The 14,916-nt window shown below is 47.7% G+C and overlaps 1 protein-coding gene across 1 annotated transcript in view; it reads left to right on the forward strand.

The window, feature by feature from the left end:
- The first annotated feature begins 527 nt into the window (after window positions 1-527).
- The window catches only part of LOC119161951 (uncharacterized), a 46,927-nt gene continuing 32,538 nt past the window's right edge, over window positions 528-14,916 (forward strand). Inside the window, exon 1 of the mRNA XM_075881608.1 lies at window positions 528-1,292. Coding sequence (XP_075737723.1) covers window positions 974-1,292 — 319 coding nt within the window. The 5' untranslated portion in view covers window positions 528-973. The remainder of the gene's footprint in view (window positions 1,293-14,916) is intronic.

Below are 14,916 nucleotides of genomic sequence, written 5' to 3' on the forward strand. Positions count from 1 at the left end.
CACACTCTTGTCAAGTTTTCTTGTCTATCCGTTCGTTTTACCCTCCGTCGAGTGCTCAGGCTCTACCTTTTTTGTTGTTGTTGTCGTTTCCCACGCGCCCAATGCCTCCCCTCCTTTCTCTCCTCCACTTCCCAAGAAACGTGTGTTTGTTTTATCGGTGCGGCGCTTTCCTAATCACCGAAAACGAACCGCTTATTTCGCGCAGAGACGCCGGCTTGCCCACTAGAGGAGAGCGAGCTGAAGAGCGGCACCACCGCCTCCTCCTCCTCCTTTGACATCCCACCTCCATGTGCGTTGCGCGCGATAAAGTATAGCAGGAAGAAACGAACGCCGAGCGGGAATTGAGCGGCTGCGCACGCGTGTAACGCCGGGCGCCTGTGCGAAAGAGGCACAAACCCGCGTCTCCATTGGACGGCGGCTAAAATGACGTTGGCGTAGAAGGGCGGGGACTGAAAGACCGCCCCTGCCAGGAGGCGGATCCACCGGATCGGTGCCGGAGGCCAGTCACTCGGCGGCGAGTTGTCCGTGATCCCTGCACGGGAGCTGCGCGTCGATATTCGTATTTTTTTCCCCCGACCTCCGGGTAGTTCTGCGAGTGAGTGGTGTGCGCGGCTTCCCTCACTGACCACCCGCCACGAAACATCACGCTCAACCCGACGGACAATCGACGGCGGCCAGTACAAACTGTTGGGCGTTCGGACTCCGCTCAGCTGCTTCCGACCGCGCAGCCTGAAATCGGCGACCACGGCTGGAGCTGTCACGGGCACGGCTTAACACGCAGCGCGGCTACGGTGGCCCGTTCGCGCCCAGCGGGATCCCTCGTGGAGAACAGCTCGCAGGAAGGACGTCGTCGTTTGGGAGCACGTCGCCTCACTTGGACCAGTGGGGGTGGACTGGTTCAACCGAGCCGCGCGAGGAGCGACGGTGTCTGCGCGTCGACGGACGTAGGGTGGCGGCGAAGACCACGAGCCCGATGACCGTGGACCTGTCACCGGGCCAGCAGCAGTCCAAGTGCTCGCGGCAGCAGCACGACGGCGACGCGATGCCCGGCGGACCGGCACCCCCGTCCTTTCTGATCCGTGACATCCTGAGCGAGTCCGGTGCCCAGGGAGCCGCGGCGGCGGCTGCGGCGGCCGCCGCTGCCGCCGCTAGCCTCGCCGCCGCGCAGGGGCTCGTGCACATGCCCTTCGGACAGCACCACCCGCTCCACCCCATGGCGCACCACCACATGCCCAGGCCACCGAGTCCGGCCGACAGCTATTCGAGGCACTCGGACCGCGACGACGGCCACGGTGAGAGAAAATCTCGGTCGCCTCCCGATGGTCACACCATGTGACGCAGCCAATAGTCGGAGCAACAGTGGGCGCACTCTACGCATTGCGCCGCTGTTCAGCGTAAAAGCATGGGAAATTGCATGTAGCCGTCTGCATGATCGTGTGCGTCGGAGGAGGATGTGACAGTGCAAGAGTAGGCATATATATTTACGCTTGCCCATCAAGCAGTATATCTGCCTTCTCGCTGTCGCTTCTCTATTGTTTATATTGAACATCGAGGCATGCCCTTATACATTTACTGCCGTCTAAACGAAACCATGGTCCAGTATGAGTGCACGCCTCCTTTCGTATGCTTGGGGGCGTCCCATAGTGGGACATCTTTTTCGCTTCGATCGCGGGCATTGTTGACGCCGAAAGGAAACAATGCAGCGGTCCGTCTCTTCCTGACGTCCGATGCTTTAAATGATGGGCTCAAATTTCGGGCTGCTGACGATGCAATGAGTTACTGTATACTACACGTTTCTGTATAGAAGGTTGGTCACAATTACCCCATTTGTATTCGCCATACTCCGACAATTTATTTAGCTTGCATTGCGCGAAAGGTTACTCGGATGCTATACAAGTGACATATAAGGCATCACAAACTTGCAAAATATATGTTAAAGGTAAGAGAGAAGTTGACGCCACCATACTTCGCAGCCTTCCCCATCTTCACATCAACCCGTGTGTGTTGCTCGAGCACGCCTACATGTCCGGCGCGGTGCATTTCGATTGAGGCGAAAAGACCCGTGTATAGTGCGATATCGACGCATGTGAAAGAACACCAGATGGTCAAAATTTCCGGAGCCCTCCCCTATGACGTCTCTCGTAATCATTTCTTGGTTTTGGGACGTAAAACCCCAGATACTAATAAATACGCATGCATAAATAAATTCGAAAATTATACCTTTAGACAGAAATGGAACTGTTGGCATTGATGCCTTTAGTGACATTGATATCTTTCAATTCATCTGTTGGCACCGTATACGGTAGGCTCAAACGTAAAATTAACCGTTAAACCCAATTGATGTGCATGCTTCGTTCAAATCAATTCATTATTACCTAACAGATATGTGTTCATATGTGAAGGTATAATTGTCCTTTACACGCCTAAAGGAGGAAACGGGACATTCTGAAATGTCGAGTTTTCCATGCCCCAAAGGCCGTCAACTTATCGGTGCCGAGATTTCGGTTCCAGGTACACACATTCTTCAAGCCAGTTCTTTTCTTCGAGGTGTGTCTTACCCCTGAACGTCTTATGAATTTACGAATGCTGAATTTACGTCAAACGCGTAATTGATACCCGAAGCACTTAATTAAACACTCAAATAAGCTAATCAGTTTTACGGCATCAAATGCATATTGCAAATATCTCCGGCTAGCACTTTTGTACGCAAAGAGGAAACATTCAGAGTGGCGCTTTCAACCTATCCAAGGTTACATTCCATATTTAATAACCACATTAGACCACGCTCTGAAAGCCGTTGCGTCAGATGAGAGACCGATCAGAGTTCTTTTCGTTGCCTCGGCGAATTCGGTCGAATATAGCTGAAGCTATCTTCACGCCCTTCCCTTCAGTCTTCGACATCTTTATGTGATCGGACGCAAAGACTAGCTGGGCAGGCGACAGTTTTAAGTTGCATTGGGGGAAACGATAGCAATGCATATTTACATTATATATACCGGAGTACGTGTTGCAATGTGAAGAATTAAAGCAACACCTTCAAACCTCGTCTCGGTTTAAATTCGTTGTGTTATACTAGGCGCACTGCTTTCCTCAATCCCACAAGCTAAATCATGGGACAAAGAACGCACTTGCTAAAACTGGGGTCAGTCTTACATTGATCGCTGATATTTAAAAACGCGCCGTATAAAGGAGGCACGAGTGCTAGGCTTTTGAAAAAATAAATAAACGAGTGAGAATCATTGGAAGAACGGGTATTCAAATGAAAAAACTGGGAGTACATTTATATTGCCATCAACACACAACTCCTCTTAGCAAGTTCAACTGTCTCGACTTTACGGCTTACAAAGCGCAGCGAAAGCCCAATAAGGCGTCGTGGTTTCTTATCGTTATCAGCGGCAGCGTTCGTCGGTGTGAACGCATGAGCGGCTGCGGGACGCTCCGTTTTAAATGCAGACTGTTTTTCGCACAGGCGCTCATGTAATAATAGCCCCGTTAGTGCACGGCCTCTCATTCCTAACTCGGGATAGATGCACGTCAAGCAGACGTGATGCCTCCGCGTAGAATCCTTTATCGCAGACGGGGGCTTTAACCTTGTATAATAACAGGGCTCGCTTCCCAGCCGCACACGGACAGCGTCGCGTTGCGTATACACGCGCTTAAATAAAAGAAACCCCGCGTACGGACGTTTCTAAAACGATCGCTTCGGCTTGGAGGAAAACGGCGCACGCTGCACCGTTTCGAGTTTGACAGGCATACACAGTGCACCGCGCGCCACCTCGTGCTCCCAAGATTAACCCAGTTCACATGACCGAATCACGCCGAGCGAGCATTACGAGTGTGTGTTGGGGACACAGACAAGCGACACCCGTTGCTGCGGGCGACGGACAGGTGACCACGCCGAGGAACACAGGACGCGCAGGGGTCGTTAGGCGAACGTTTCGGCCGGACAATGGCTCGCGCCCGGAGGCGCATCGCGAAGCGGCACATCTTTCTTTTTTTTCTTTTCTGTCTGCGTCTCGTATGCACGTGGACCCGCGAATAACCTCCCTTGGCGACAGCCTCTCTCTGAGAACCCCTGTCGGGGCAAATGTGGTCGGTGTGGTCGCCGTGAAGATACGTGAACTCTTTGAGCATCGTTCCTCCCCTGAGGAGGTTATGCTAAATAACCACCTTATAGTCTTACCCAACAGCACTGCTGTAGTCGCGCTTGTAGGCAAAAGTAAGGCAGTGGTGTGCGGAGTTGGTTCCACGGGAATACTTCTGGGTTCATAGAATGAACTGAATATAGAAGGTCCATCACTAGGGTTCATAAATATATCAGTGGGGCCAAAGCCTTGATTGATTGATTGATTGATTTGTGGGGTTTAACGTCCCAAAACCACCATTTGATTATGAGAGACGCTGTAGTGGAGGGCTCCGGAAATTTTGACCACCTGGGGTTCTTTAACGTGCACCCAAATCTGAGTACACGGGCCTACAACATTTCCGCCTCCATCGGAAATGCGGCCACCACGGCCGGGATTTGATCCCGCGACCTGCGGGTCAGCAGCCGAGTACCTTAGCCACTAGACCACCGTGGTGGGGCGGGGCCAAAGCCTTGACAGAGAAAGAGCTCAGGTTACGGGAGATAGAGATAGGAAGCTTCAGATGTTTTTCGTGGTTCAATGGCATCACTTTTCTTCGGAGTGTATATATCTGTGCAGTTTGCTGACAGTGAATATCAACCCGGTACTCTATGCGTGGGGCCTTTTATGCGGCCAGTTACAATTGGATGGCGACACAGAGCCGAGATAGGGAACAAGAAATTCAGTTGGTCGCGAGCATATTACGATACATGATTCAATCCGCGCCGTTTCCCGCCTGAGTTCGACGCCGATAAATCATGTAGCATGATATCAACGAGCCACTTGGATGAATCCACGTTCTCTCGGTTTTCCGTAGCATTAACAGTGCGCTACATTTCTCTCATATGTCGTGAGTATATACACTGTGTCAGTTACAATGAAGTCATGAACATATCAATTCTTCGAGGCAGTCCCATTTCGCGCATTTGGGTTCGGTGTGGAAATATATTAGACTGTTCTTACACTGTTTACCAAGACGTCGGTTGAGGGAAGAGCTTGTTTAACACGCTGTTGTCTAACTTTGTGCTCCACAACTTAGTTGTATAATATTGTTATATGTATATGTGCTTTCTCGTCTACCGTCGCAATAAAGACATCCGCTGGCGCGAATTGACAAAAAAGTAACATTTGTCTGGGACACTCTTATTAATCAGATCCTGTGTAAAAAACGACTAATTATTAGCTGAAAACTAGAAGTTTCGCTCAAGTTTCCTTGATACATGTGGCACTTTAAGAAACAGGTTATTTAGACTCTTCCAGATACTTTCATTTGAATAAAATTCGCCTTCCGATTCTTCTACTCTGCGGCTTTTTTGCCTTACATAATGAGCGCTCTTATTGGCGCGTTGTGAGACTGTCGACTGTACACTATGTGTTGCTTATAGATCGCATGTGTAGGCGCCCGTCACTACCTCGCTTAAAAAGCAAAGAAACATATTTAATAGGTCCCATTTCTCTGTTATCCTCGCGTGTTATGCGTGCAAAGGCGAAGTTATACACGCACCTCAGACAGTTCATGGGCCAAGTAACGTCAAAATTCGCCAAATGTTAAGCGGCTTTCTCAAGCGATGCTTCACATCGCATTATTGTCAGTGTCTGCATGCGAGCTTTTAAACATATGTCCTGCTACTGTTTGTGGTATACGTATTGCGTCATTTTATCGCAACACCTCTTTGGCGCATCGCGATGTGCTATTCGCTGACGACATAGTCTCGCGTTGCTTGCCGGCAAATGCTTTGTGTGTGCTGCCGAGGAACATGCGCTGACTGCTCCTCAGGACCTGGCGTATATAGTCGTATAACAGATCGCGTTTCGCTAGCCTAGATACAAAGCCATCCGAAGAACTGTCCATTGTAGAAGTCGGTGTGCCGGCCAATGACAAATAGGCTTTGAGAGATCCTTTGGGAGTCGCGCATGCGACTATCATGGTGTGTAGCTATCTCATTCAGGGGCGAGCGGTGGTCGGCATGCAGGGCCATGCACTGGACGTTGTTGTATGCCAAGATGCACAACATATATGACAAGAGAAGACGGTAGGTTAGGAGCGAAACCTAAAATTATCGATTTCTTTACCTTATTAAGCTTGACGAATACAGATCAGCTTATACGCTCACTGATACCGTGTTTGTGCGTAGCGCTTCGAAACAGGCTGTCTGTTACAACTCTGTTTAACTGTCCGTGATACCTGTATGCACTGCCAGCCAGCTGACGTCAAAACAGGTCTCCTGTGCATGGCAACTATGCAACTATATATGCCATATCCCTGACCATCCAGTGTCTGTGCCGGACATGTTTCGCGCTTGTCCCCTCGCGTGGGGCGATCGGGGTTCGTGGCCCCATGTGTGAGAGCGAGTGGGCCTAATTCGGCCGCTTAGACGCATGGGTGCGCGCCGCCCGGCCGCTGCACGGCGAAGAGCAACTCGTGTAATTGGGGCCCATTTAGCCGGCCGCGCCTCGACTGTGGCCCAAATGGCCGCGAGACAGTTGGAAGCGAATTAAGAAACGGCGCCTGCGGGCTGTCAACGAACGCGTTTATCAGCTTGGAAATAAACACAAGAAGGGGGTGGCAAGGGAACACGAAATGTGTGGCTGCGCCATGGTATCGCTGTCAAAAGGGATGGGGGGGGGGGGGATATGCCACAGAAGAGTGTCACGATATATATACGCGCCCGGTTCCTAAGGGGCTGGTGGAAACTGTTACGGGAGATAATAAGTGCCCTGAGGCCACACATGTATAGTTGCGGCCCTGCAAGCGTTCGCCAGAAATGAACACTGCAAAGAAGCCATTCCCGCCTTTCACTGCAGCGTTGTTTCAATATGCCAGTCCCATCCCGTGCTTTTGTGTATATCAATGAAACCAATGAACCTTGCGTTTGCTTAGTAGAAATTTGTGCCGCCAGCATTTCCCACGCTAGTGTGAACCTGTAAAGTATCATACAGCGTATGCTGTAAGAAAACGAGATGTTACTGGATCGCAAGCTTATTACAGTATGCTGTAATGAGGTGGTGGCTTCGAGCGGGTTTAGCTGGATGGCTGTATTATTTTGTATACATACTACATGTCCTATTCTTGCATTTTATATCATGCATCGAGTAACGACAACTGCCACTTACGCACATGAGACGCGTGTTCATTATTTTTCGTCGTTTATAACAAAAAACAGGTCATCAAGTTCTTTCCGAATACATAATACTAGCGCTAGCATTCCCCTTGCCTTTTTTTTTTACATCAAGTGACGAATGCTTTTACATTTGAATATTTTGTAATGGTCGACCCCTCGAGAACGCGCATCTGGTTACACTCCGGAGCATGAGCATATCTCTCAATGCGGCATATCTCCAGTCAGGCCTGTAACCAGGGGGGTTCCCTATGGGCCTGCCCCTTTCTTCCCTTCACATTAGGGATGAAGGAGGTGCTTTACCAAGGACAAATAATGAAAATAGGTATTTTTCAAGGTATTCAACAAGTGGGCCTTTCCCGAAAAAAAAATTCCTGGCTACAACCCTGTAGGGCTTCAGTGACAGCTTATTTGCAGAGCGGATCATTAGCGAGGATCCATATGTTCACAAAGCACATTGAATCTCGACCCAAATATACGCGTTATAAGAAAGTGCTTCGGCAGAACCGGCATTTTTTTTTTTGTTAGAATTACAGTATTCACTTCTCTACTATGATATTTGTGGGGGCGCCAATGCGCTCGAAGCGGACGATCGCAGAATCTGCCTTATTGTTGCCACTTCACTGCGAGAACTAAGGACAATGTTGGCACTGAAGGAGGCTAATTCGCTAGCAACTCGTTGGCAGCCTTCTTATTGGGATGTCTCCATGTGCACACACACACAGACACCATCTACACACACACACACAAAGGTACACCTTCAATACTTTGTCACACACAGAATCGTTCAATGAACGTGAACATCACGAATTTCGTGTTATTTTACGTTAACTGACGCCATACAACAACACAAACAGATGAGTCAGGCCAATCAAGCAAGCAATGGTAACAGGTCAAACTGTGGTCGTCGATCACTTTCTTTTTTTTTTTTTTTCGGTTCCGGACGTACGGACTGACCGTGAAACCGCGGCATCCCTTGCCCTTTGCTGTCCCTTTTGTCCAGCTCCCGGTAAAAAAGCGGGGACCGAATGCTTCAAAGTAGGCGCCCCCGTCGTGCGAGAGTTTCATGCCCGCTGCCGAGCAGGATGGGAACACTTTCACGCTGACGGCTTTTCGACTGCCCGATCGTTCAAATTGCTGAACGGTGGGTGTGCTCATATACGTGGTCGATTCGTCGCGAGACAGGCGCGGAGAGGAAAAGTCGGTGACGAGCTTGCTACGGGGATATGCGAGAAAAGCCCGGTCACAGTTGTTTCTTGCAAAGACCACTGGCTACCCACTTCTTGCTGGCGCGCGTTTGTGTGTCTTCGAGCATGCGGTTGACTTCTCTTGTAAGCCTCTTTTCCGGCGGCGGGCACCAAAAGCTCGTACGACTGCTTACTTCGAACTCTTTTGGGGCGAACAATGACAGCGCTGCGTACTTGTTTGTTAGTGAGTGAGACCGGACAAACAAACAAAACAAACCGCCGCACGCACACGCAGCAGGCGTGGGAAGACCAAACTGATTGGGGATGCGAAGGGGAGTGGACGGGGCCCGAGGTTGGACAGTTTTAATTTTTTTTTTTCCGGAACGTGGGGTTCTACAAGAGGAGTTTGTTGGTACGCAGAACCTTGCTAATGCCACTGCGGTCGGGAAGCCAGCGTGACTATTCTTCTATGGCCTCCTCACGCCGAGCGACCGGAGTTCTTTCCCGAAACGCGCCGGCAAGGACGCCGGTTCCAGTATGCCTGGGAAAAACAGCGAGGGGGCGAAGGAGAGCACACGAAAGAGAGCCACCCTTTCGCGATTGCTGACACAGAGCGATTGCAAAGTCCTTTTTCGCACAAGCGCCTATTCGCATTGTCTCGTAAACGACCGCACTCGTTGGGCGTCCGTGATGAGGCCCATTTTTTTGAAAACCGTCTCGCGCGCGCACACGGGCGCAAGTGACAACGGTGCCCGGCGGAGCCTGGTTGCGGCGCCGCGAGAGGCGCCACTAGCGGCTTTTACGTCGCACGTATCCCGCAGGTCACAGCCGCGCGGGTGCATCTTTTAGTCAGTCCTAAACAGAAACTCGGAGGTTGGTATGTGTGCTCGTTAGCAGCGCACCCACGTGTGAGGAGGCTACGTTTTAGTTATTTTATTTTCTCCGTCCCGAAGTCCGCTTCCTGCTAGAGTTGAGGGTGTACGTTTTGATGGACGTTGTTGTGGTGCCCGCGGGTTCACGATCGTTTGCACGTTACTCTATTGAACGCGAATGAGCAAGCACCCAAGATGGAGCTGGTCGAGGAAAGAGGCCGGCGCACAGCATTGGGACACCCCGTATGTATCGAAGCGCTTACATTCGACACAGGCGCTGCGCCGTGCTCCCTGCCGGGCTGCAGAAATTAGGCGCCTTTCTTCTCCTCCTAGCCACTTCCACCACCACATTCGACAGGGAAACGACAAGTATTCGTGTTTACCATCCAATAGGTCAAAAATGCACCCAACAGGGAATGGGCAGCTTTGGGTTGAAGTTTTTGGCTACGGTACAGGGAATCGCGCAGTTGGCTCCGCGAATTTCGTTCCTTTTGTTCGCGGTCAGTGATGGGCTTTCTTCTCTTTTTTTGAAGCATCGTCCAGAATTCACCGTGTGTGACGTGTACATCCTCTGTTTTCTTCCAAATGAGCAAGCGCTTAATAATTGGATGCGTATGTATATAGCTTAGCTGCTGTGCCCATAAGAGTTTATGGTGTTGTAATTCGGGCATATATTACGGCCGCAGGGCGCTGCATATTGATAACATTGGAAATGAAACAAATGAGGTGTACTTACAGTTAGATTCATGTTGAGGATACCAATGCGGTCGAAATTGATCGGCTTTTCAAGTTCGGCTTTCATGTTTCTGATTCTGCGGGATGCTTTCTTTTTGTGTGCAGGCATGCCCACAGAATAATAAAAAAGCAGACTAAAAACCACATGAAATCGATTGCCACGCAAATGTATGCTGCGAGCCGATACCATAGTATGTATCCCCACGTTCACAAAGTCAGTGTGAAGCGACGGTTTGATACAGAAGCACGGAGCGCAGGATCAAGAAGCTAGAATAACTTGAACATTGTTGCGTATATGTTGAACAAACAGACGAAACACGACGGACTCGCCCGTTTTAAGTCCTACGACAACAACCTTGACCGCCTTGCATGTTTTAACAATTCACTTTTTTAAAGCAAGTATGCCTAGTAGTTCCAATGTAAAGTGCTAGTTTGAAGACATCTGTTTAGAAAAATAACGCTCTCAGTGTTTTACAAATAAATATAAGAGCGTGGCTAAGGTTGAACATATAAGGCTTTGATTGAGCAGCGTGATAAGACATTATGCAACAACATGCGAACGAATTTCCCGCTTGCGCCTCCGTTCGTATCGAACCTTATTACGCAGTTTTCAGCTGACGAAAAAAAAAGTAAAAGTAATGTAACGTATATCGAATGCCATTAAGCACTGTTAAAAGCTATAGAATCCAGCATCCGTCGTTATTTCTTCTTGGAGGGGGTTGCAATGATTCGTCGAGTTTTTGGAAGCATAATTCAACTACGCAATAAAGCAGATTAGCAAGACTGTTTGGCTAGTATGGATGTTGATATTCAGGACTTTCGACCGTTCAAAGTTGTTCTTCCGTTGGCTGACCTCGGTACTTCGTTCACATTTATGAGTGGCCGGCGCAAAAGTTCTTCAAGTTCTTATATATATATATATATATATATATATATATATATATATATATATATATATATATATATATATATATATATATATATATATATATATATATATATATTTTAAAGAAAAGGCAGATAATATTGCAACAGGGGAAGCGTTCAGATAAATAACGGCGGCGTAACACACGCTGTAGAGTACGCGTTCCTAGAGATACAGAAAAAAAAAGGTAGGAAATAAATGCAGTCAAACCTCTTATTGTAACAAAGCAGCGTCAAGATCATGAAGTAGTTTGTTATATCCGATATTCGTTGCAGCAGGAGAGACAAATATTGTCTCTAACGAAATCGGCATTCTGGCTCGTGCAAACATACTCATTACATAGACGCATGCTCGTTACAGAACACAGCGAAGTTTTCGAGTGTCTAGGGACAAGAAGGCGTTATTTTACTGATATATTGCCATGACGCGGAATTTTCGATCACAATGCGTGTTATGTGGGTTAATCATTGTGCGTTAACAAACAAGCTCACCATATTTTAGCTCATTTGGTCAAGTACTTTATCTCTAATTAAATAATAATATTGTCATAACACGTTAGTGATGTCACAGTCTAGCAACACTGGCACACTCTCGAGCCGTGACGTAACAAGCTGCGGCTTGCTTTGCGAGCGTCTAAAACCACGTTTAGCGGTAATGTTTCGTGGCTCGAGCTACATCAGCTTTCTTAAGCTTAGAAATGAAACTGAATAATTTGTATCGGCTAAAACCTTGGTTGATGATGATGGATGCAATACATGACGTCACGCACGCCATGGAAGGGTTTATAGCTGGCTTCTTCTAAGGCTCACTTCGCTTCTGTGCAATCTTTTTTTTTTTTATTTATGTGCAGGCACAACAGGCCCTGTACTTTTATTTTTCGCTGAAAACTGCGAATGGTTGGGTCACCGTGACCCGCCCACGTTTAGCAGTTGCACTCGTCCGGAGGTTCTCTATAGGTTCTCAGTATCTTATTCTTTTACAGGGTGGCCAGCCGGTCTGAGTACTGGCTAACCTCCCTCTCCTTCCTTCTTCAATCATCCTCCTCCTTTCCGAAACTTTTCTAGCCACATCTGAAACGTTTTTCTAGACGTCGCAACCATATTTCAGGTCATAAGAACGTGAATCGCCTTTCAATATTTATTCTGATTTTCATGCAACCTTTAGAGTATCGCGCGTCACGTGAATCAAATAGTTTTTTGTAACAGCCTATGTCGTGGCGACTCTTGCGTTTTTGTTCTCGTTACGAAAAAAACAAACAGATGTCGAGTTAAACGTGACCAACCAAAGTTTGGGTTTAGTTCACTATAACAAATAATTACCTACTTATAGTGTTCGTTGTAACGAGGTTTCTCTCTACAGCGAAGGCAGGAAAAGTCTTACAAAAGGTAGCGGGGAGGGGGTGGCCTTGTACAAATATGAAAAAGAAAGACATCAGCTCCAAAAGCAATGTTAGTCGGGTGAACGCCCAGCAAAGTTTTCACCCTTAGGGGACTTTACCCGTGTCTAAAACTAACACATTTACGCTAAAGAAAAAAATGCATTTTTACGCATCAAAGCGCTGATATCGTAAGAAGTTGCTAATCGTCTAAACACCCTTATCACTGAAAACCAATCAGTGGACATCGGAATACAGATGACACCACCTTAGATGGCGCACGTGCCCAACGGTGCACGCATGCAACGTAGCAGAGTGTAAAATGCCTCAGGGATGAAGTGCTACCGACGGGCCACTTGGTATATATAACCATTGTATCTTGAGCCGTCATTCAGTGCCGGTGGGGACATTGTTGTTCCGCATAATTGAATGATAAACATTCACAGAATACGCGTACATTTATGGTGTGCTTGTAGATAGCGCTAACTGAGACTACTAAGTGCGTTTTGTCTACTTTTACAGCTTTTCTGTCTAGGTAATAATTAACAACACTAGAGAATAAAAGGTCAAATTATGTCCCCAGTGCTTCACTTGGCTTAAGTGTCTGTTGGATTCAGTGTTTTGTGTCTAACAACACAACAATATTTTGGAAAAAATTACCGTACTTTCATTACTCAATGAAGTAATTTTGTCAACAGTGACGAAACTGTGTTCGTCGGGCTGTCGCAGTCCTGTCTGCGCCTAAACAACAATAAAAGCACAGCCGAAAGCCCATGATCTCGTCAGGCATTTATTACATTACTTGAACGCTCTCAGTAGATTGGGTATCACCTTTTATTTACCTTTAATTTACATGATAAACCCCGTGCAATAAACATTGCTTCTAATCACTTATTAGACTCTCTCACTGCATTAGGTCGCACCCTTGTCAGGTTTTCTGCCCTTACGTTACTTCCGGGATAGACTATATATCCTTTTGGCACTATGCGTCGTCATGGTACCGCCGATGTTTTCAAGCTCATGGGTCAAATAAGGCCTATAAGGAAATTTCGCGCTTTTAGCTTGATTTAATGCCGTATCATATTTGGGGACATGAAAAAGAATGCAGTAATGCAGCGTCATACAAGTTCTGCGAGAAACACCGAAACTATTGGACGCGTCCTTTCGAAACTGCCATGTATAGCCGCGCCACAACTCCTTTGAGTCGATATAGAGTTGAGGCGTTTGGAGGGCCGTCGACTGGAATGCCTTCCAAGTGCGTCCGTGCGACACGGGTATTTTCGGGCGTGGCCCACAAGTTTCAACGCACTATATCATTATACTTATAGATATTAGAGCTCGCAGGATGGTGGCAGACGTGCGAGAAGACATACGCTAACATAGACGAAAGTAAAGCGAGCCCCAGCTTTGTAAACACATCTCGAAAGGTTCGGATAGAGCTGCTAAACATGAGCGGCGGACCGAGGCGACACCTGGCAAGCGCGCGCGTGGTGGTAAGGCGTGAAACTGCGTTCAAGGCCAGCCGGTAAGCGAAGTGGGCATTCCACGTTTTCCTTGCCTCTTCTTTCTTTTTTTTAAACGTTTTTGCACAGTTTCTTTGACTCAATCGCTCCTCTCTCTCTCTCTCTCTCTCTCTCTCTCTCTCTCTCTATCTCTCTCTCGTTGTGCTTATCGCTCGCATTTTAGGCACATATATGTGATGGAAGGAGTGGCTAAAGATGAGTCTGGCATGAAAACGACGATAATAAAGGTACCCTTTTCTTTAAAAAAGAAAAATCAGCAAAACAAGTTAATGCTCTTGTTCCGATAACGGAGCAATATACACCTGTATGTTAAATTAAAAAAAGGAGCAGCATAAGCTGGTATTGAAAACGGTCACAAGAAAGGAATACAACAAAAGCACGGAAAGGGAGAAAAAAATGTATGGCTGGTGATTCTCCCCCCTTCCTTTTTTCCCCCTTCCTCTTCCTGAACCTCGTAGAACAAACACGGCTAAAAAAAGTATCAAGAAAACAATTCAAGGTGTGCGCGGTGATGGAACGCGTGAACGACCGTGCCCATGACGATTGGCATAGACTGTAAGCAGTGGTCCGGAGCAAAGTACGGGACGTCCTTTCATCTCTCTCTCACTCTTTCTCTCCGTGCTTTTTTGTAATGCCCTTTTCAGTCAGACTGCAACATAGGAGAAGGGTCCGCCTCTCGCAAAGAACGCACACTTGACTGGAGTTTAGTGACCGGTCACTGGTGACGCCTGCAAAGCGCTCAGTTTTTTGTTTCCTTGTCTTTTATGTTTTTCATTTATTTCAAGGCGTTTTAGTTAATTACTGCAGCTAAATTGTAGATTGATGCTACAGTTATTACCGTTAATGCCTATACCCCGTTTTGATCTGTTACGGCAAATTGTGATCCTCAACCTGTACAATGAAGGCGTTTGTCGGCCATGACCAATTCTTCTTGATTTTGTCCAAGATGTCCTGAAATTGCGCTTGTTAGGATGTCCTTTAGGAATGCGTGTTAAGGCCATCTTAGTCAAATCAACAAGAACTTAGAATGGGCAGGGCATGTAGCGCATAACCACT

Source organism: Rhipicephalus microplus, chromosome X, assembly GCF_043290135.1.
Source record: "Rhipicephalus microplus isolate Deutch F79 chromosome X, USDA_Rmic, whole genome shotgun sequence".
In the NCBI taxonomy this organism is placed as follows: Eukaryota; Metazoa; Arthropoda; class Arachnida; order Ixodida; family Ixodidae; genus Rhipicephalus; species Rhipicephalus microplus.